Source organism: Neophocaena asiaeorientalis, unplaced genomic scaffold (assembly GCF_003031525.2).
Source record: "Neophocaena asiaeorientalis asiaeorientalis breed wild unplaced genomic scaffold, Neophocaena_asiaeorientalis_V1.1 scaffold105, whole genome shotgun sequence".
NCBI lineage: Eukaryota > Metazoa > Chordata > Mammalia > Artiodactyla > Phocoenidae > Neophocaena > Neophocaena asiaeorientalis.
Genome location: NW_020172162.1, coordinates 3,777,107 through 3,801,579, shown reverse-complemented (window position 1 = coordinate 3,801,579; position 24,473 = coordinate 3,777,107). Strand labels below are relative to the sequence as shown.

The following is a 24,473-nucleotide window of genomic DNA, read 5'->3' as shown; positions in this document are numbered from 1 at the left end:
AAATAAGAAGTAAAGCTGTCACTGTTTGCAGATGACATGATACTATACATAGCGAATCCTAAAGATGCTACCAGAAAACTACTAGAGCTAATCAGTGTATCTGGTAAAGTAGCAGGATATGAAGTTAATGCACAGAAATCTCTTGCATTCCTATACACTAATGATGAAAAATCTGAAAGAGAAATTAAGGAAACACTCCCATTTACCACTGCAACAAAAATAATAAAATACCTAGGAATAAACCTACCCCAGGAGACTAAAGACCTGTATGCAGAAAACTATAAGACACCGATGAAAGAAATTAAAGATGATACAAACAGATGGAGAGATATACCATGTTCTTGGATTGGAAGAATCAACATTGTAAAAATGACTATGCTACCCAAAGCATTCTACAGGTTCAGTGCAATCCCTATCAAACTACCAATGGCATTTTTCATAGAACTAGAACAAAAACTTTCACAATTTGTATGGAAACACGAAAGACCCCGAATAGCCAAAGCAATCTTGAGAAAGAAAAATGGAGCTGGAGGAATCAGGCTCCCTGACTTCAGACTATACTACAAAGCTTCAGTAATCAAGACAGTATGGTACTGGCACAAAAACAGAAAGATAGATCAACGGAACAGGATAGAAAGCCCAGAGATAAACCCACACACATCTTGTCACCTTATCTTTGATAAAGGAGGCAAGAATATACAATGGAGAAAAGACAGCCTCTTCAATAAATGGTGCTGGTAATACTGGACAGCTACCTGTAAAAGAATGAAATTAGAACACTTCCTAACACCATACACAAAAATAAACTCAAAATGGTTTAAAGACCTAAATGTAAGGCCAGACACTATAAAACTCTTAGAGGAAAACATTGGAAGAACACTCTTTGACATAAATCACAGCAAGATCCTTTTTGACCCACCTCTTAGGGAAATGGAAATAAAAAAATAAACAAATAGGACCTAATGAAACTGAAAAGCCTTTGCTCAGCAAAGGAAACCATAAACAAGACGAAAAGACAACCCTCAGAACGGGAGAAAATATTTCCAAATGAAGCAACTGACAAAGGATTAATCTCCTAAATTTATAAGCAGCTCATGCAGCTCAATATCAAAAAAACAAACACCCATCCAAAAATGGGCAGAAGACCTAAATAGACATTTCTCCAAAGTAGATATACACATTGCCAATAAAGACATGAAAGGATGCTCAACATCAGTAATCATTAGAGAAATGCAAATCAAAACTACAATGAGGTATCACCTCACACCGGTCAGAATGACCACCATCAAAAAATCTACAAACAATAAATGCTGGAGAAGGGGTGGAGAAAAAGGAACCCTCTTGCACTTTTGGTGGGAATGTAAATTGATACAGCCACTATGGAGAACTGTATGAAGTTTCCTTAAAAAACTAAAAATAGAACTACCCATACGACCCTGCAATCCCACTGCTGAGCATATATCCTGAGAAAACCATAATTCAAAAAGAATCATGTACCAAAATGATCATTGCAGCTCTATTTACAATAGCCAGGACATGGAAGCAACCTAAGTGTCCATACACAGATGAATGGATAAAGAAGGTGTGCCACATATATACAATGGAATATTACTCAGCCATAAAAAGGAATGAAATAGAGTTATTTGAAGTGAGGTGGATGGACCTAGAGTCTGTCATACAGAGTGAAGTAAGTCAGAAAGAGAAAAACAAATACTGGATGCTGACACATATATATGGAATCTAAAACAAAAAAGGTTCTGAAGAACCTAGGGACAGGACAGGAATAAAGACACAGACGTAGAGAATGGACTTGAGAACACGGGGCAGGGGAAGAGTAAGCTGGGACTTAGTGAGAGAGTGGCATGGACATATATACGCTACCAAATGTAAAATAGATAGCTAGTAGGAAGCAGCCACATAGCAAAGGGAGATCAGCTCGGTGCTTTGTTTCCACCTAGAGGGGTGGGATGCGGAGGGTGGGAAGGAGATGCAAGAGGGAGGAGATAAGGGGATATATGTATACATATAGCTGATTCACTTTGTCGTACAGCAGAAACTAACACAACATTGTAAAGCAATTATACTCCAATAAAGATGTTTATTAAAAAGAAAAGCCAGGGTCATATAAAGTACCATGGGGGAAAAAGAAAAGAAATAAGATCATAAAGCTTTCCTTGTTTTTAATTGAAATGTAGAGTTTTTTCTTCCCCTCTCATAAAGATGTGTTTCTTTTGTGCGGCTACCATGTAGCCAAAGCTTAGAGATTTCCTGACACCCTGCATTTACCGTGTGTGTGTGTGTTCAAGGTTCATTCAGGTGGCTTAATATGAAACGAAAATGCCTAGTCCTACATTCAACTTCAGGAGTGCTGATTTTAATTTTGTGGTGCAGAAATAAGGCCAAATAAATAGGCAAAAAGTAGACCTAAAAATGGCTTTAACTTACTAATCCACTACATCTTTGACAGCAATTTTAGATAAAAATGGTCCAGAGGACAAAGTGCTTAATTAATGATGAGAAAATGATTCCTTCAAGTCGCATAATAAAGAGTTCTCCCTGCGGTAATGATTTGCCCAGAGTTTTATTCATGCAAAAGTGACGGCTACTTCTTCCTTCTGTCCCCTTCATTCCAGTATTGTTCAGTCTGCATTTCTGTGAGTCGGGAAATTGTGCGCTGAAATGCAAAGATTTCCTCTTCTCCAGTAAACATGGCGAGTCCTTCTGCTGAGTCCTGGTTACCAAAAAAACAAAACAAAACAACAACCTAGCACCAATTAAAACCCCCACAACTAAAAATTTAAAGAACTAAGTACAGGCTTTAAAAAATACTTCTTGGGTTTATATTACAAAATATTCTATAAATTTTTTCATATACAATTTCTTAAATTAGACTAGAGAATCAGCTAATTTAAACCAATAATCAATAAACAGAGCAAATTACCAGGGAGAAAACATTAGATGAATAATTAAAGCTGAAACAACACCCCAAAATCCAAATAAGAAAATTTTTGCTCAGATGAAAGTTCTCTACATAATCTAACGGAAGGACATTCCAGACAGAAAGGAATTTTTTCTCAAAAAGTGCACACCAGAAATAAGTAACAGAAAAACCAAGAAGTTCTGGTATGTCAGGACGAAGCTAAGACCCTCTCCTGAAGCTCCACAGACAGGGCCACATTCCTGACAGGAGGCCTGAAGATGAACCTCTGAAGAACCTTTTCCAAACTGGGTGACTGAGAGGTCTCCTGTGGGCCTGGAGATCGTGCCTGGGAGCTTACTTCCGGAAGGCCAGAGCTGCTTTTGGTCTTGAGCTGCTGGGACACTTGATCCTCCCATGTAGCGGCTGACTTGGGGAGCCCCTTGTGAGGCCAGTAAACATCCTGGGACTGGTGATTCTAACACCAGCCTGTGGCCAGAAGTGAACGCTGAACTTTTGTCTCTTTCCTTAGGGGTTTGCTATTAAACTCTTTCAGAGAAAAGTTCTGGACTCCTAAGTCCAAGTTACTGACCTACTGTAAAACTGCATCACCCTATGGTCATGTGCCCTGATTTCTTCATGATTATTAGCCCCAAGTGCTTAGCTTACTTTGCCCTGTATCTGAACCCTGATCAGAAGAAAAATTTTAAAGCCAATGATTTAAAGGACTTTAGGAACTGAGATCATGTAGCCCCTTTATTCTTCCAAATCATTGAAGACTTTATTTGGATGTATCACTCTTAGAGAAATGGGATCATAAGCAGCCATTTATTTCTACATGTAGATTTAAATAATCATATTTTGAAAGTTTACTTTTTAAAGAATTATTGGCCTCATTTTCCCAGACTCCTGAGAATGCATAATTTCTACTCAGGTCAATAAGGAACTGTCTCCTCATTCCAAATAGCCTTTCACCACTGGGGTTGAAAGAATGGGGCTGGCCTCATTCTGGGGGTGAATGTTTATAGTTTAAAATTTTTGACTAATATTTCAATTGCCTACAGTTGAGAAATATACCCTGTAACATTCATACAGAAGAAGGAAATGCAAAGTCACTTCTACTTGGCTTGGGGTGAAGCACCAGACTCCAAGCTCCAGGAGAACTAGGCCAGCATAGGCTGGTTCCCAACAGAGTGTCCCCAGAGCCTGGCACCCACAGGTGTTCCACAGATGCCTACAGAATGGGGGTTAGGAGATGAAGCATGGATTTCTTTTAAAGCAAGGGCCTTGCCAGGCACTTCATAGTCCTGGAATAGCCAGTTCACATGGTTGGATACTGTATCATGCACTCTACAAATCCAGCAGACATGAAGAGGATATCCAGAAAAGGCAGTATGGTGTAGCAGAATGCAGAATGAGCCCAGAGCCAGAGACGGTGCTGGATCCAGCTCTGGCCTGCCATTAGTCAGTGGTATAACTGCTGGCCCATTAGTCCACCTCCCTGGACTTTGTTTTTATCATATGCAAAAATGATCACGAAGATTCCTTCCACTCTAAAGCTGTAATTCTCTACATTTAGTGATGCTCAGGATACGTCTGCTATACTGGCTTTAGAAGAGAGCAGCAAATCAGTGGTTAAATACATACTGCATTCCTTCTTCAAAATGTAGCCATGCATCAAACCAAAAACAATTAAGCTGTTTTATAATAAAAAGAGATTATGTTAATATCGCCTACCTGGCTCAGCCCCAAATCATCCATCAGTATTCTGCTTTGCTCCAACTCACTGTCATGATGTTCATACAAAAATAAGCTTGATATGGGAGTTGATGCAGAGCAAATTATGCGCACCTGAAACAGAGGAAAACGAGTAAATGGTGTTACTCCTTACCTTTCACAAGTTGAAGGTAAAAACAAATTTCTCATAAAAATCTGTTTGTCATAACAGGGAGCTTGGATTTTTGCTTTTAAAATGTTCATATTTGTTCTAATAGTATGAATCTCTTTAAAGTGATATATAATTTTAAATGGTTCTAAATACATGCAGCAAAACTGGTACTTGGTGAAAATACACTCTTATGAGTTTATAGAATGCGTATTTACAAAAGAACAATGCCTTGAACTCCTCTCTTTCAATCTAAGTAACAGTCTTAACTTTATTTCTGCTTCTACACATTTTCTCCAAGTACTATGTTTATTTTGGAAAAATATTTTAAAGCTTCAATCTATGACTTTTTTTTCCTATTTCATTAATCTGTTTTTCTAATTAGAGATTTTAGCTAATTATCCTGAAGTTATCCTAAATTATCCTAAAGCTACTAAAAATTTCATTAATCTCCATGCTTAAGCATCTACAAAAAAAGCATCAGCAAAATGTGGTTGTCAAAGTTTCAAAACTGGCAGGATCCATTTACACTGTATCTTCTTCATGAATAAAAATCTTGCATAAATAAATGAATACAGCATTTCTTTTTTTAAAAATAATTATATGGAAATCTCTTTAAAAATTTTTTTTTTGGCTGTGTTAGGCCTTCCTTGCTGCGCGCGGGCTTTCTCTAGTTGCGGCGAGTGCGGGCTACTCTTCGTTGTGGTGCGCGGACTTCTCATTGTGGTGGCTTCTCGTTATGGCACACGGGCTTAGTTGCTCTGAGGCATGTGGGATCTTCCTGGACCAGGGCTCGGACCCGTGTCCCCTGCAATGGCAGGAGGATTCTTAACCACTGCACCACCAGGGAAGCCTCAGCATTTCTTTAAGGTGGATTTCAATATTTGGAAATCTTTTTTCCTATTTCTGGAATACCTCTGAAATGTAAATAGACAAACCACATAACCCATATTCAGATAGCCTACGATCACAGATGTTTCCAAATGTATTTTTGAAACAAAATACTTTTAAAAAAAGCCTTTTGACCATGTCTATATTTTTTCTTATAGTTTGAGTCTCTTTAAAGTGATATTTTTTAACTTTTTAAAAATATTTTTTGCAGTACGCAGGCCTCTCACTGTTGTGGCCTCTCCCGTTGTGGAGCACAGGCTCCAGACGTGCAGCCTCAGCGGCCATGGCTCATAAGCCTAGCCGCTCCGCGGCATGTGGGATCTTCCCGGACCGGGGCACGAACCCGTGTCCCCTGCATCGGCAGGCGGACTCTCAACCACTGCGCCACCAGGGAAGGCCTAAAATGATACTTTTAAACTGCATAGTACTTTACAAATATTTCCACACAGCTTATACCACCCTCTGAAGTAGGGAACAAAGCTTTTATTGGGCAACCTGGGGCCTGGAGAGGTCTCAACTTGTGACACCAACCCAGATCTTCCAGTTCTAAGTTCAGTGGTTTTTCCATTACAACTGAGGTTGACATTTTTACCTGTTTGAAGCCCATCTCTGTGTGCATCAAAGATGCTCCCCAGATGCACCGTTACCACTTTGCCACATAGGTGACTGCTAAGTTCAGTGCATTGCTACTCTACTTATACCCTGAGTTTCCAGAACCTACATTTATTTCAGCATCCTGCCAGACATCCTTCAAAAAGACTACGCTTGACATTAATACTTCTTGATTACATAGTGTTTGAGTGTACATATGTGATCATATATCAGAAACAGCTTTTTTATCTTTATAAATTTTACTTCCACTAGTTTATATATAAAACATACTCTTCTTGATGTTTAAGGAGACCTGAATTTGTTTTCAGGATTCACAGCCATCCTTTTAAAATCATTATTTAAGTAAATATGCTGATACTTCAAAATAATGTATTGATGTTTGGGACTAGTCTTTCTATATCCAAATAACCTTCTACCTCCTCTTATAAATTATTTAAATCACAAATGACACTTTTTTCATTACTCAGATGGGAATGCCCTTATTTCACAGATACATCTAGAATACATTCTAGAACAATGTCTGTTTAATGCTCCCAATTTCTGAAATAGGATAATTTCGACTATGCTTTAAAAAAGAGTATAAACTCCAAATGCGTGATTTGGTTAAAGCAAATGTTAGGAGAGTAGTTCTGATATTTCATCATATTGCCAGATAAATCTTTTTGTCTAACGAAGAAGTGAAACAGTGGGGGGAGGTAAGATCAGGGGGTGGGACTAAGGGGTGGGGACCATAAGCTTTCTTTAAGGTATTCCTTAAAAGATATAAAAGATAAAAAAAAAAATAAGAGTTTATCAATCCTCCAGTCTAAGAACCACCTACCAATGCCCCTCTCTCACTTTCTTCTTGAAGCACTGCCCTCTAAAAACAGAGTGCCACCTCCAGGAGATTTATTCTGGACTCCACACGATTATTTCAGAGCACAGTCTCTGGATGAGTGACCCAGAAGGAGACAAGTGACAGGACTTGACCCCTAAGCTCTGGTGTTCTCAGCTTCCTGCCTCTGCTGACTCCCTGCTCGCACACCCCCTGGAAGCATGCAGCAGATTTTGATCATGCTCACTAAGGAAGGCTGCCCTCAGTGTTGCACCAGAGCCACGCTGGCTGCCCTTCATGCTCAGGCCCATCACAGGGCCTTTGCTGCAAACTCGCCGCCCTGGTGAGGGCTTTTCACTCTGCACTTTGAGCTTGGCCATCACATCGCAGAGTCTGTGAGCAGCACCTGAGGAGCTGGTGAACGAGCAGGCTCCAGGCCCCACCCTTGGTCCTCATTTGCTGGTGGGGGTGGTGTGGGCTCTGGAATCTGGATCTTAAGTAGCTCAGATGATTCTGGTGCAGCTGGTCCTCAGCAGGACTTTCCATGCCCAGCCCCATGTCCCACACAAAGATCAGTTTACTCTCCCCCTGTACTCTCATAGCACCAACTCCCCTCTTTTTCCAAGAGAACATCCCAGTGAGGACTCTACACTCAGCTCTGTGTTTCATTAGTGTTTCTTCAGCACTAGACTATCAGCTCCATGAAGGCAGGCACCATGTCTGGCTTTGCTTGTCACTGAATTAGCACTTTGCTTGGCATGATAAATGTTGTTGAATGAATGAATAAAGGAAACATTAAACATCTCACCTCTCCCTCCCAGCAGATTCTGGTACTTTCTCCTCCCCTCAAAGTCCCTTCAATTTTAGAATCACTGCTCTATCTCTTTCTGTGCAAGGAATAAGGAGGAAAAACTGTATCTAACAGTGAAACAATATTTCACTCTAATTTGAAGTGGTACTTATACTTTACTGTAAATATATATTTATAGGTATATACTATTAATCGTGGCTCACCTTCATTGAAAGCTTACTGTACGCCACACGAGGTTCTAAGTACTTTACATGCTCATGTACCTCACAACAATCTTATGAGGTAAATACCATTATTGCCTTCTTTTGCTAAAGAAGGCAATTCAAGTTCAAGAGGTTAAGCTGGTCTTCAAGGTATTCAGCCTGGTCCCAGGGCCCACTCCTTAACCACTAGGCAATACTGCCTCTGATGAAGGGACAAAGGCTCTGCAATTCATGCTAAAACACCTGGATTTTTTTTTTTTTTTTTTTTTAGAGAGATGACAGGTACTGGGATTTCTGGGTCAGAGGGAGAGAAAACTCTAATACTGAGGAGGGCGCTTTAGTCATTCATTCATTCATTTTGTTCATTCATTATTTTATCAGTCCAATAATTTATTCATGCAACAAGTATTTATTGAGCACTCAATCTACGTAAGGCATTGTGCTGTGCATCCTCATAGAGCACATGTCTGGTTGAATGAAGGATTTGGTAATATAGCAGACTGTCTTATGATGGGATTTTTAATATAGTACTATAACTATTACTGCTACTACCAAATAGTACTTATTCAGCTTGTGCCAAGTGTTGTTTTAAATGGTTTACCTGTATTAGTTTATTTTGTCCTCACAACAGTTCTCTGAAGTAAATACTATTATTGTCTCCAATTTGCAGATGAAGAAACAGGTACAGAGAAGTGAAGTAAGTGGTAGACCAGGATTCCAGCCCAGATAATTTTGCTCCACAGTGCAAAATGTTTAGTTTTGAGAAAATGTGCCATACCCTTACCTTGAAATCATAAAAGTTATCAATGAGAGTTATGAATCTCCGAGCTTGGGTCCTCTTTGCCAGGGTAAATTGTGGAATGTTTCGTAAAAATACTGTATCAAAATTCTTTGACAGTTCCAAATAGTCACTGGCTCCAAGTGGCTATAATTAAAATGAAATAAAGAATAGAAAATTGAAAGAAGCCAATTCTGGTTGAAAACATCTCTTTTTCTTGTCATGGTGTGATCTAGGTGGTAGCTTTGGGGTAACTTGACCAAACGGGGCAGTGTTTTCAGAGTAGGCTGAGGACAGAATTCACTATACTGTAACAGTGCTGTAAATAAGTAAGAGAGAAGGCAAAACCTTGGTGGGAAGTTAAAGAATAACTCTGGCCGCCTCCGCTGGTATCTTGTAGGCCCCCATCCTAAACCCAGTCTTTACTCTTTTTATTTATACGACATGACTTTAAACACATCCTAACAAATCCTTCCTACGACTCAACTGCAAACTGTCACTACTGGTAAATAGAGCTGTCTTATCATGGCAGCTGAATATTTTGTCACCATTTTGAAATAAAGACTATGCTCCAGCATGAAAAGCATCAGGAAATACTTTTCGTTTAATTTGAGGTACAATTACTCAAGTACAATGTAGTAAACACTGCTAACCTCTGTAAGGAATACCAGAGGGTTTTCATGACCGGAAGTAGACCAAGACCTCAAGCATTACGTGGTGCAGGTGCTACCTCTACACACGAGGAGGATGCAGCACTCAGGGTCCACAAAACCATTCACAAAGGTGCCACCTACAGATGTAAAGTGCTTGCTCCTGAAACAGGAAGTTAACTCATGACAGTTATGAAAACGACTTGCGAACACTCTTTGGGGTTAGGAACACTCCCAGGAGAGGCACTTCTCATTTTAAGTTGTGTGTGGATGACTGTGACCTGTGAGCAGGAACCATGAGCAGGGCCAGGAGAGTGTTTCTGGCCCTGCGAGAATGTGGAGGAGACTAGCATGCCAGGACCTGCTCTCAGGTGCCTCTGGAAGCTCTCGGATCCCAACAACTGATCCCTGGGACACAGATGGCTAAGCCTCCTCAATTTCTGGCAGAATTCATTAATACCTGTTCAAAAATGTCTCCCTCACTAGGGTGGTAATTTGCATTAAAACTCCTGCTTTCAGAAATGTAGACAGGGCTATGTTCCTGGGAGAATCAGGGAATTGCAAGGAAGGGGAGGGTCATTCTCACCTTAGAGTCCATCCATTTAAGGCCGCCACTATCCTAATGACCAGCTAAAATCAGTTATATTCAGAAAACTTCTAGTGGAGGTGTGGGGAGGTAAGAGTGAATCGGAGAGTGAAGCTCTGGGGAGGTGGCTCCCTCAAGAAGAGCAGTTCTAAAAAGGATGCAGTAACTACGAGCCTAGGGCGAAGGGGCACACCACCAGAGAGAGAGAGCACAAAGAATGACATGATGCCTTTGAAATCTGCTTAGAGAGGCCCCTTCCCCCCATCTCCTCTCACCAACCAAGTAACAAATGGGGCCAGAAAAGAGATGACCTTGCCTTTTCCATTTCCCTTCCCTAGCTGGACAGCCTCTACCTCCAGACCCAGTGCCTGACCTTAGCTGAGACTCCCTGCTCACCTCAGCCATAGGGGCTCGAATGTGCGTGTGGTTTATTTTGGTCTAACCTTGACTCTGTTATGAGGAAACACTGCTGTCAAGCTTGATGTGGACCAGAAGGGTGTGTTAACAGAGCAGCTCGGAACAAGGGCTCTAGACAGCCTGGGTTTGAATCCTCAGTCTGTAACTTATAAATGGTGTGTCTTCAGCAAGTAACCTAATCTTTCTGTTCCTTAGTTTTCCCATCTGTAAAATGAGAATTGTTTCCTATCTCACAGCGTTGTGAGGATTAAACAAAATAATGCATGCAAAGCATTTTACACAGTGCCTGGAACATACATTACCACTCAACCCACTTTAGCTGCTTTTTATTTTTATTATTTCGAGCTCAAATGATTAGGCTCAGTACAAATGAGTTGAAGGTGTGAAGAAGTCATTCTCAATAGGACCAGGTAGCGTCGCTCTACCCCCGACTGCATCCTAAACCTTAAAAATCAGCCTTTGTGCATTTGCCTGTCCTCAGAGTCACAGCAGGGACCAGATGAATGAGACTGTGGAATCCCATGTAATGAAAACAATTCCCGAAAGGGGGAGGGGGAAGGTAATATACAGTGTCTTCCGGTAAAAAGGAGAACTCATACAATAAGACACTCATGCTCTGAGGGTGACCCATACTACTTTTCTGAGATCGGTTAGAATTTAGTGTCTCATCTTTTGTAAATCAGAAATTATATGTAAAAAAATATGTAAAACCTCATCTTAGGTATGTAGTTATGTATAATTAAGCTCACTCTTTATGCATGGATATGATTTCTATCAGTATAACTACATGCCCAAGGAAAATCATTATCAGAAGTGCACTGAAGTGCCTAGGGCAGCTGAAAATCAGAATTCTGCCCACTCAGCTATTTTTACAAATTATATACCTTTGTCAGTAGGCTCTGCATTTGCCATTATACTGGCAAATATCCCTTTCCTTCATATCCCTCATACAATTATGTGCTCATTCATGTAAAGAAAACTAAGCTTAATATAGTTATCTATCTCCTTTAAGAACAATGGTCATTGGGGGAAGCTGTTGAATGGGTGCAGAATTTCAGTTTGGGATGATGAGAAAGTTCTAGAGATGGAGAGTTGTGATGGTTGCACAGCATGTGAGTATAATTAATGCCATTGACATGTACACTTTAAAAATGATTAAAGTGGTAAGTTTTATGTTATATATTATTTTACCACAATAAAAAATAGTCATTAAATAAAGGAGAGTTTATTAATTGCCAAAGAAATCCCAATTTAGGCTATGAAGAGAGTAATATCACCTTTTTCTTTAAAAATATGAAAAAGAATGAAATGTATTAATCAAAGAAGGAAGTCTTTTCCCCAAAGAAATCAGCTCCAAAAAGATTAATTTAAAACATAAAGTTTTAAAATATATATATTTAAAGAGTCTGTTTTCTTATCCTGGCTTCGATGTTGAAATGTCTAAGAAGTGACACTCACCAAACTTCCCCAGGACTGAATCTGGGGAGAGATGGGGGTTTCTTATTAGTTAGAAATACTATTTTTCATTAATTAAATAAGTTAAATAGTTGTGAGAGAAAATACCATAAGGACTTTGGAATTATGGTCTGTCACGTCTAGTATGTGACCTTGAGCAAGTCTTTCTGAACTTCCATTTCCTCATCTGTAAAAGAGGGATCATAACCTGTCTCATAGGTTTGTCCCAAGGATTTGATGCATTGATTGCACGTAAAATCTTACAACAGTGGTGGTTACACAGTAAGTGATCACTAAATGTTAGTTCTTAACTTACAGAGTTCATGTGAGAAGTAACTAAAATGAATTATGCATAGTGTACTGTTTGGCATACAACACTTAATAAATAATAGCTATTCTTTTATTAACTATTAAATAACCTTTTCCTCAGCTCACAAAGCCAGGCAAGTGAACAGTTCAACAGTCCAGTCTGACTCTGCCTTTGCACTCAGGAGGTAAGAGCCACTCCCTCTGGTCCTTCCTGTCTGTGGTCCACCAAAATATCTGCCCTCCTGGCACCTCAGCCCTCCATGAAGTCATATGTAGATGACAAAAATAGCATATGTCTCAGGCCCTCTCCTTCCCACATGTCTTGTGGTAATAACATGAGCACCTGTGTGTGGTAAAGCCCCAGACCCACATAATGAACAGCCCCTAACCCAGTACATGTCACATAGGAAGTGCTTAATATTTATTGAATGCATTAGTGAGTGTATGAATAAAACACAACATAGCCTGGGCAGCAGGCCTACTCCTTCCTTTATACCCATTTGTCACCAAATTAATTGAAACAACTACCCAAAAAATCCCACTTTTTCTTAGTTGGCCCAAATTCCTCACTCCCCAGGTAAGCCTTTGTTGTATATCCTAGAAAACACATGTAGGAACATTCTAGAAAAGATATAGACCATAATGTTAACAATGGTTGTCTTTGGATAGTGGAATGAAAGATTAACTTTGTTTCTTTGTTATACTTTTTGGACTTTTTTTCCCCAGTGAACTTGTGTTACTTTTGAATAGCAAAAACAGTAATGCTTTTTTTGGAGATCATTTTTATAGCGAGCATCTTATCATTTATGCCTCACCTGTGTGAGATCATAGTATCAGTTTTGTCATGGACATTTCTCTTTTTATCCCTAAGCTTTCTTAATCTATAGAAGTAGGATTTTTTTCAGGGACATTTAAAAAAAGAAATCATAAGCTGAATGCGTGTGTTCTCCTTTAAAGTTTGACAAAGGAAAACGGATTTGATATTTGGGATGAAATCTGACTTTGGTTGTACAGTTACATTCAGCTAATGATTCTTCACACCAGGGAGACAAGGGGGAGGGAGGGGATGGGATGAATGGCAGCATTCCCCAATAGTTCATGTTCAGCCCTCATGGCTGAGCACCAGAGTCCCCAGATCAAAGGCCTAGTAATGTCAAAAGGCAAGTCTTTGCCTTTAACAGTTGTTGTTTTGTGTGTTATCAGTAAAGAGTTCACCCTGTATATTACAGAGGTGAGACACATATGGACCTCAGAAATGGTCCTGAGATTAGACAGTGGATGATGTTAATTGTGCATCTTTTCTTTAAAGCAATGAATTGGAAACTAGATTCATCTTTGCAGACCAACTTTCTATAATCAAAAATAACTCGCATATATTTATTGTTACCCTTTGAAGAAAATGAGTGGTGAAAAATAATTTAAAATAAAGATCAACATTTCTATGCTTACCACAATTAAACCCGATGCTTACCACAATTAAAATAATTAAAAATCACTGCAAAATTTGTTTTGTCCAGGAAATTATACTATATACACAATGAGATCTGTACATGAGTTGGAAATAAAAAATTGCTTATATAAAATTAAAAATCAATAGTATACAATATTTACAGCTTGTTGGCCCAGGTGGATATGCTCCCATTGATATCGTGTCTTAATCTGAGCAATTTTTCTCCACGTGAGCTTGATGACCAGCATGCTGTGTTTCTTTTTTCCATAACTGTCAGACAATATCCAGTCCATCTGCACGTGTTTATTACCTCTGCTCCGTTTTCTCTCTCTCTCTCTTCCCCTTCTGCTACTCTAAATGAACCAAGTTAAACTTCATCATCTCCATTTCTTTTATCCTTTCTTTTGTATTTTCTTTTTTTCACTTCTTCATGATTCATTTTGGATAATTTCCTCTGACCTATATTCTACTCCACCATGTTTCTCCCTAGCTGTGTTTTATCTGCTCTTAAACTCATCCATTGAGTTCTTAACTTTGGTTATACACTTTACAGTTCTGGAAATTCTACTGGTTCTTTTTCAAAGTTGATATCTCTCTTTTTATATTTTCTAGATTCTTACACTTAAATTTCCAAGCCTATCTTTCGTTTTAAATCTCTTTGAATATGTAAGCTTAGTTGTTTAAAATATGAACTCATAATTCCAGTATCTGGTGTTTTAATTTTATTGTCTTGTCTCCTCATATGTTTGGTTAACTTTGTGTACTGTATTTTTTCTTTGAAAAAAGAAACACTTGTAGAAAGAATTTCAAGTTCACGGCTTGAAAGTATTCTGAACTACTTGGCTCACACAAAGTTTGACTGAAGCCCACAGAGAGCTGGTTTACTTCGGGCTCACTCTTATTCCTAGAGTGCAGTCCTTTAGGGCTCCAACCAAAGTGGAGAGCAGTTTACTAGGTCCCCCACCTTTGGCTGGCCTTAGTCTCTGCCTTTTGTCTCACTACCCAACTAGGCTGCCAAAAGCAAGTTCAGTTCAGCTCAACTTGTTTTTTAAAAGAAGACTGCTAGTGCTTACCAATATCTATGTTTTCTTCATTTTTCTGGGCACACAGCTAGATTACATTTAGGTGTGGCCATGTGATCAAATTCAGGCCAGTGGAATGCAACAGAAGGTGATATGCATCACGTCTAGATCTGGCCCATAAATAGCACCCACACAGACTCCTCACTTCCTTTACTCATCTCCTGGTTGAAAAGAGAGGGCTCTGAGGACTTAAAGGAGGGTGGAGGCACAACAGGGATGAAGCCTGGATCCATGAGGGACCACATGGAGCAGTTTCCTGGTCAACCTGCACTGGATGGTGATATGAGCAAGAAACACATGTTTATTTGTTAAGCTTCTGAGATTTGGGGGTTGTCTGTTTCCACAGTTAGCCTATCCTAATACTTAATTCATCCAACTTCTTTCATTGTCCTAACTACAAAATTGGCGCAAATTACTGACAAAGAGTCCACAATTATTGGAAGTGGATGGCTTCCTAACACTTCCTGTACGAACAAGGATTCTTGTTCACATAAGATGGTAACTATCAAAAGTTTCTCTTCAAATTTTCTTCAGATTATCATTAAAAGTTTTTAAATCAGGAATTGCATTTAGCCATTTCCAACATCAAATGTGATTCTTAGAAAGCTATATTCATAGAGATAACTTTTCTCATTACAAATTTGAAAAGATTTTGACAGTTTTGTTCAAATTCAGTGTTTGACATACTTAAAACATCTTTGTAAATTTATTTTTCTTCTCATGATTATATAATATACAGAAATATAATAAATGTTTTCACCAAACCACATATAGATGCTGCCAAATCATAATATAGCCCAGTGTGCCATGGTATCACCAATGGTATCATTTTTGATATGTGACATCTTGATCACTGTGACCGAGAAGCTGATACTAATGGTTCCACAGGACCACTCACCCCCTCACTTTCAGTAGCATTCAGTATTTAAAGGTGTCTGGGGCATTCAAATGCATTAACTAAAAAATTCTCTATAAGATTATGATAATTTAAAATTCATTTAAAATATTTTTGGAGAAATGAAGAATGTCTACATGGGGTAGTCTGATTACAATTATGGTTCCAATTATTCTTGCCTCCTTGTCCACACCCTTTGGATTGTGACTTTCCAGCTGTAGCATGAAGACATGGAGTCTATCTGCACAACTTTTCAATCTCGGCTGGACTTGTAATTTATCACAGCCAATAGAATGAGGCAAAAGTGACAAATTTCCAGTTGTCAGCTTAGGTCTCAAGAGGCTTTGCCTGCTTCTGCTCACTCTGTTGCAGCACCTAGGCTGGCCTGCTAGAAGAGGAAGGGACAGAAGGAGAGCCAATTGTCTAAGCTGAGAAACTATCTCAGGCCAGCCTACAGCCAGCCAGCCCCCCAAACAGATGAGAGAGCCCAACCAAGATCAGCAAGGCTGAGTGCTGATGCATAAGTGAGCCCAAAATAGATCAAAACAGTTTCCCAGCTGACTTCCCAACTTCCTAGCTGACTAGAGAGTGATAATAAATGCTTATTTTTTTTAAGCCACTGCATTTGGGGTGATTTGCTGAAATACTATACTTGCTACAGAGAGATTTACTAAGAAAAGCACATGTTTTAGAAGTCATTAGCAAGTCCAGCACATGTAGAAAAAATATGACCTAGCTTTTATAGCAAAAGATTGGCTTTACACTAAAAGTAGAACTACCATATGACCCAGCAATTGCACTACTGAGCATATACCCTAAGAAAACCATAATTCAAAAAGAGTCATGTATCACAATATTCATTGCAGCACTATTTACAATAGCCAGGACGTGGAAGCAATCTAAGTGTCCATCGACAGATAAATGGATAAAGAAGATGTGGCACATATATACAATGGAATATTACTCAGCCATAAAAAGAAACAAAACTGAGATATATGTAGTGAGGTGGATGGACCTAGAGTCTGTCATACAGAGTGAAGTAAGTCAGAAAGAGAAAAACAAATATCATATGCTAACACATATATATGGAATCTTAAAAAAAATAAAAAATGGTTCTCATGAACCTAGGGGCAGGACAGGAATAAAGATGCAGACATAGAGAATGGACTTGAGGACATGAAGAGGGAGAAGGGTAAGCTGGGACAAAGTGAGAGAGTAGCATTGACATATATACACTACCAAATGTAAAATAGATAGCTAGTGGGAAGCAGCCGCATAGCACAAGGAGATCAGCTTGGTGCTTTGTGACCACCTAGAGGGGTGGGATAGGGAGCGTGGGAGGGAGACACAAGAGGGAGGAGATATGGGGATGTATGTATATGTATAGCTGATTCACTTTGTTATGAAGCAGAAACTAACACAACATTGTAAAGCAATTATACTCCAATAAAGATGTTAAAAGATTGGTTTTACATAATTAATAAATACATGTAAGCATATATAGTGTCATTTATTTTATGTTCATTTACTTTTGTAATCAATTTTGGAATTTTTATGGTGTAGTATAAAACTTATTTCCAAAAATAAAACATGATTTACTGTACATAAGAACTAGAAGAAAAAAAGCCAGAAAATTATGTGGCATTCTTATTTAGAGTACAAGACAATATGGACCCAACTGAATGAAAACAGAAAGCCATAGAGAGAAAGCAAGTTGACATGAAAAAGGAATTGGGGGAGACAAGGACTGACTGCAATAAAATTAAAATTGTAAGAGCATTCCAGTAGAAAAATAATGAATTTGAACAGACAATTCATGGAACAGAAATTATAAAAATTATAAGGGGCTAATAAGCAAACAAAAAATATAATCAAGCTCAGTAGTAACCAAAGTAAGACAAAATAAGAATGATGTATCATTTTTCATATTGCAATTCTGTAAAGAAAAATAAATTACACTACTCAATGCTGGAAAGCATATAATGAGACATCCATTGCTGCTGGACGAGTAAATCAGTTCAGCTGTTCCAGAAAAAAAATTGTTAGGTTGTATTAAGAGCCCTAAAAGAAGTCATAAACTTGACCCAGTCATTCTGCTTCTAGAAATCAATCTATAGGAAATAATCAGAAATTCAACCAAAGGCTATATACAAGGATTATTTATGACTATGAGAACCCAAAAGCAACTTTAAAGCATAACAAACAGAGGAATGGCTCAATAGGGCACATTAATATAATACACTAATATGTTGCCAACAAATAATGGTGTTTATGAAAAATATTTTATGATATGGAAATATGCTTATGGTAAAAAGTTAAGTAAAAAAAGGATAATGAAAATTTGTAATTGTATTCAAAACATATAAGTAGGACAAAGGCTAAGTAAATATGTAAAAAATACTAACAGTTGCTGTCTCTAAGTGGTCTGAGTGATAGACTTAGAGGTATTTTTATGATCTACTTTAAGACTTTTCTGATGACTCTTAAAAAATACGGTTTGAACTGTGTGGGTCCACTTACATGCAGAATTTTTTTGGTAGTAAATACTGCAGTGCTACGTGATCCGTGGCTGGTTGAATCCAAGGGTGCGGAACCTCGGACGTAGAGGAACAGAGTATACAGAGGGCCAACTATAAATTATACATCTTCAACTGCGTGTAGGGCCAGCACCCCTAATCCTGCATAGTTCAAGGATCAACTGCACTATTTATTCACCTCAGTGTCCCTAGCACCTTGCACAGACCAGGGAACAGAGTCTTGCATAATACAAGATTGGTGAATAAATGAATACAGTCACCAATTCTTCAAAATCAATTATATTTACTGAATGTTTAATAAATACAAGGTATTGTACTAAATCCTACAAGGACTTTGCAAAACACAGAGAAGACACATTTTTCCACTTTTTTGACTTCACTAACATACCACTAAATTGCATGCACATGATACCTATGGCAGCTGCAAATATTTATAGTTATGTTTTGCATTAGTCGATCTGCCTATGTAAATAAACCATAGCATAAGACACTGTTTGAAATCATAATTAGTATCATAAATTCATGCATTGTATCCTATGAATAACTAAAGCATATGATTATTTTTGAGTACTAAATGGCACCCCAGTTAGTAGCATCCTTAAGTATATTATTTTAGCTCAAAATTCAAGTAGCATTACCAAATGCAGATTCTTCTTATGATAGATAAGGATGACAGTCTCCATCTTTCTACCTGAGCAATTAAAAAGTTTGTCTTTCAAAGCGAGAGAGAGGCATGGACATATATATACTACCAAACGTAAGGTAGATAGCTAGTGGGAAGCAGCTGCATAGCACAGGGTGATCAGCTCGGTGCTTTGTGACCGCCTGGAGGGATGGGATAGGGAGGATGGGAGGGAGGGAGACACAAGAGGGAAGAGATATGGGAACATATGTATATAAATAACTGATTCATTTTGTTGTAAAGCAGAAACTAACACACCATTGTAAAGCAATTATACTCCAATAAAGATGTTAAAAAAAAAAAGATGTGGCACATATATACAATGGAATATTACTCAGCCATAAAAAGAAACAAAATTGAGCTATTTGTAATGAGGTGGATGGACCTAGAGTCTGTCATACAGAGTGAAGTAATTCAGAAAGAGAAAGTCTAGTACCGTATGCTAAAACATATATATGGAATTTAAGGGAAAAAAATGTCATGAAGAACCTAGGGGTAAGACAGGAATAAAGACACAGACCTACTAGAGAATGGACTTGAGGATATGGGGAGGGGGAAGGGTGAGCTGTGGCAAAGCGAGAGAGTGGCATGGACAAATGTACACTACCAAATGTAAAATAGATAGCTAGTGGGAAGAAGCCGCATAGCACAGGGAGATCAACTTGGTGCTTTGTGACCACCTAGAGGGGTGGGTTAGGGAGGGTAGGAGGGAGGGAGACGCAAGAGGGAAGAGATATGGGAACATATGTATATGTATAACGGATTCATTTTGTTATAAAGCAGAAACTAACACACCATTGTAAAGCAATTATACTCCAATAAAGATGTAAAAAAAATACAAAATAAATTTTTTAAAAAATTAAAGAAAATAAAAGAATAAATAAACAGCATTGCTCTAGTAAAAAAAAAGTTTGTCTTTGATGTGGCTGGTTATCTGAATAATTTTCTAAACAGGAACAATGAAAATCCACTTATTCAATGGTTTATGCATTCTCGACTATTGTTTCAAACTCTTTGTTTCTGTGGAAACCTGATGAAAACTTAAAGAACTTTAAATCTATAATGAGTTTGCTAAGGGCATTTGTTTTCCTTAATTACCAAGAATATACAGCTGCATTATATGCAGCACAGTTTCTCTAACAAACTTTTAGGAATAAAGAGCTTGCCTGCTGTCTTCTTTCTCCTGTATGAGAAACGGCACAGCTGTCTGTTTTGGTTTGACCCTGAGGCCGGGAGTGAGGATTTTCTCAATGCCACACCAATGTGAAAGGCACGAGCGTTACCACCAGCCTGCCTTCTGCCCTGCAATGAGCAGTTGATCCACTTCAGTGACACGAATGAGCTGCCAGCTTGAGTTTCTTTTTTCTCTGCCTGGCTAATGCTTGTTCTGCCACCATTATTTCAGCTCAAGTAGGACGATTATTATTTCAAGCGCTGTCTAGATTATACTGTCCTAAGGGTTACTCTTTATCTGTATAGACTCCTCTTTATAAATTCCTTGTAGTGATGCCCTGATAGCTCCTAATTAAACAAGTATGTGTGGCACCTTGCTTTGTTTACACAGAAATGACAATATCTCAGATCTTAAAGAGAAGTACCTTTTAATAGGAAAAAAAATGCTTGAATGGAATTCAGATGAATGTGTCCTTTTCAAAACAAACAAAAAAAATAAAAAGAACTGACATTAAAACAACTATGTGGGGCTTCCCTGGTGGCGCAGTGGTTGAGAGTCCGCCTGCCGATGCAGGGGACACGGGTTCGTGCCCCGATCCGGGAAGGTCCCACATGCCGCGGAGCGGCTGGGCCTGTGAGCCATGGCCGCTGAGCCTGCGCATCCGGAGCCTGTGCTCCACGACGGGAGAGGCCACAACAGTGAGAGGCCCACGTACCACAAAAACAAAAAAACAAAAAAAACAACTATGTGCACCAAAATAATAAAGATAATAATTAGAAAAAGAGCACTGAAATGTGTGCAAATAATTTCCCAAGATTGGTCATATGGCACCTTAATATGAGAAATCTCATTAATATGAAGACCATAACATCCAGCTGGGAAATATCTCGCCATTCCAGAAAATACTATCAACTCTTACACATTCTATTTCAGATGTTCTTTTTGTGCTGAGGAAAAGTCTTACTACTTGATTTATACAGTCACAATGGCAGGAGGCTAGTCCTACCTAGATCTGCCAGATCTTTGCCTAACACTCTATCCCCTCTATGGCCAAATAACAATGGTTAATATAGTATTCTATTGGGGGGTGGGCGTCCTATTTTTATTTTAAGAGAATCTGTAGAAACAATGACTCAACAATAACAAAAAATCAATGTGGCAAACCAGAGGCAATTGTACCCTTTCCCCACCCTGACGCAAATAGCTCTGCGTATCTAATAGATCTCCAAATCCTGGAGATGTCTAATTCTGGAGATTATGGAACTGAAAACTTTCTCGAAACACAAACTGCATACCAGATGTACTGAGTGCCTACTATGTGAAAAGCACTGTGCCAGGTTTATTTCTAGGAATTCTTCTAGTTCGACTGGGGAGTGGAAAACCCATTCGACTTATAGCCTGCAGCATAGAAAACCAAAATGAAAAATATGGAGATAGGTCAAAAACACAACATGAGAAGAACATGAAGAAGTAGGAAATCATTAGCATCATCATTATTATTAATAAGCACCACTGAGTGTAAGCATCAATACCACTCTAAGGCAATACATTAACGATGAGATGGTAAGAATTACTGGAATGGATTATACTAACCACCTGGGATTCAGTAAGTAGAGACCATAATTTGTTAAGCAATTAGCTGGCATCTGACTGGAACGTCCAATTGTTTAATAGACATCTAAAATTTGAGGAGTGTCAAGAGTTGCCCCTTTAGGAAATGAGATAACTGGGTTTGATTATGCCAACAAAATTAACATCATGAATGAGTTTGTGTAGCTTAGAACCCTCTATTCAGAAAGACCCTAAATACTTCTGGAATTAGAAAGTCCTGCCCAGGTAATTTATTCAGTTTAAGCTTTCAATTTAACTATGCATGATAGTCAGAAAGCAGCCTAGATTCTATACAAAACAGGACTGCTTCTTTGGTTTTTAAGTCTGAGAGAAATGAGCCTTCACAGCCTCCTTCACAGACCTTGGCTAACCATGTCCTAGAATCTACCCTCACCATGGGATTATTCAACCTGGCTAGACTCTCTTGCTAGTTCTCAGGGTATCTAAAGTTTCTGAATTAAGGTAATGAGAGGGTTATGCTTTAGATTTTATAAGAAGCCATGGGGGCGGGGGGGAGCAGGGGGACTTCCTTAGCGGTCTAGTGGTAAAGACTCCGTACTTCCAATGCAGGGGGCATGGGTTTGATCCCTGGTCAGGAAGGAAGTTCCTCATGCAGCGCAGAGCAGCCAAAAAAAAAAAAAAAAAAGCCATGGGGATACTTTGAATTACTAGGTTTTGTTTATAATGACTCCCAAAATTTGTTTAAGCTTTAAGCCAATTCTAACCAGATTCTAGAAAAATGGGAACAACACAAGTGAACTGAACAAGGCATTATACTGAGCATTTAGCCTAATAAGAGAACCCATATTCTCCATGTCCAGGAACACAGGCAGCAGGACAGTTTTCAAAAACATGCCATATACAATGTGTGTGTGTGTGAATAAGTATTTCACTAGCTAAAGATTTTTTTTCTTTGCCTGACTTGGGTTTTCATTGCTGCACGCAGGCTTTCTCTAGTTGCAGCGAACAGGGGCTACTCTTCGTTGCGGTGCATGGGCTCCAGGGGTGCGGGCTTCAGTAGTTGTGGCATGTGGGCTCAGTATTTGTGGCTCGCAGGCTCTAGAGTGCAGGCTCGGTAGTTGTGGCACACAGGCTTAGTTGCTCCGTGGCATGTGGGATCTTCCCAGACCAGGGCTCAAACCCGTGTCCCCTGCATTGGCAGGCAGATTCTTAACCACTGCGCCACCAGGGAAGTCCTAGTTTTTGATTTAAGTTTTTGATTGGAAGGTATTTAGTTTAATGTGGTCCTCTACTGTTAAGTAACCATGTATAATCAATCTTTTAAAATCATAAACAATGAGGAAATTTTATTTTAGCTGCACAAACAGCTAGTTCTTTGAAATGATTAACCTAGATATTAGCAATCCAGCAGACATTGAAAAAAATATTGGCAGGGGGAAGAAAAATAGCCCAACAGTTGCTAGAATCATTTCACAAAATCATTTATTAAAATAATGCTATAACAACCCCCTTCTAATTTCCCACTGCAAAAGGGATTTTCTTGGCTCATTCAAAACAAATGGAAATTTAAACATTATTGTTAAAGCCTCAGACATTATGATATCTGATTGTATAGACTACAGAAGGTAATAAATGTACATGGCCAAGGCTGATACATGTTTCCATCTTTTTCATTTTCTATTTTTAATTTAATGATTTTAATAAGAATGTACATGATAATGGTGAAGTAATTAGTAACAATACTACCAAAATCACTGAAATCAGTAACTGATAGAAGATTAGCACTTGATGGTGAACATAATTGAGCCATCGTGAGCATCCCTCAGTAGAGGGCAGTATTTGTTACATCTCATGGGAGGAAAGGCAATGTTATAAATTCGTCTGGCTTTGAGATCTATCCGGAAGAAATTTGAAAGATTACCCCCATATGGTGCAACATGAGGTTCTATACCCTTTGCTACTGGTTCTACATGTGCATATGAAATGAAAGGTCCATCAATGTTAACTCTTCCCTCTGGATTTCAGCGGCATGAAAAATTACATGTAGGACACTAAAAAGTAACTTTGTAAAGAACTTTAGAATAGCAAAGAAATTATTTTAAATTTGAGAATGATGGTTTCTGAACGTGTTAAAATCTAACAAATGAAGAGATTTTATTGTTTTTGTTTTGCTTTGTGAGCAGTCATTGGGAAGAAACTGAATCCTCTTAGAGGTGGATATTAGAAAAGCCTAAGCAGAGTTGGAAAAGTAGATATTAAAGAGTTATCCTTCCTCATACTCTTCTGCCTTCTAAATCATGGAAATACTCAGTGAAAAATGCTAAATTCATACTCTGAAGATATTAAAACATGAAACAGAGCAAGGTTGTATGCCTCTCTGTACCGCTGCATACACAAAGGGCCAACTCCTTGAAACTTATTAAGACCAATAGAATTCTTCACTCCATTTTCTTGTCAAAGAGACAACTTTGAATTATCTGCTACCCAAATTTTATTAAAAGATACAACATTCGTGAAAGGATTGAAAGTGAGTCTATCCAATCTCTAAACATTTGAAACTATTTCTCTGGATCAAGTCAAATAATAAAGAGAAAAGCTTAGTTGCAAAGTACTTTTTTGACCTCTATAGCCCTAGTTTCATTGAACTGTACTTTGTCATTATGCCCCCAGCTGATATATAAGAATCTGTACAATACAAACTTGTATTAGCAGCAGGAATGGTGCTGAGTAAATTGTCCACTGGCATCTTTCAG

At 38.6% G+C, this 24,473-nt stretch overlaps 1 protein-coding gene across 3 annotated transcripts in view; it reads right to left on the bottom strand.

Moving 5' to 3' along the window:
• Window positions 1–2,419: 2,419 nt before the first annotated feature.
• The window catches only part of AFG1L (AFG1 like ATPase), a 188,324-nt gene continuing 166,270 nt past the window's right edge, over window positions 2,420–24,473 (bottom strand). For 2 of the 3 annotated variants that reach the window (XM_024755879.1, XM_024755884.1), the window contains 3 exons: window positions 8,918–9,058; window positions 4,655–4,768; window positions 2,420–2,731 (listed from right to left, as the gene is read on the bottom strand). In XM_024755879.1, the coding sequence (XP_024611647.1) occupies window positions 2,603–2,731; window positions 4,655–4,768; window positions 8,918–9,058 (384 nt within the window). In that variant the 3' untranslated portion in view covers window positions 2,420–2,602. The remainder of the gene's footprint in view (window positions 2,732–4,654; window positions 4,769–8,917; window positions 9,059–24,473) is intronic. The other variant, XM_024755892.1, reaches the window with a different exon arrangement.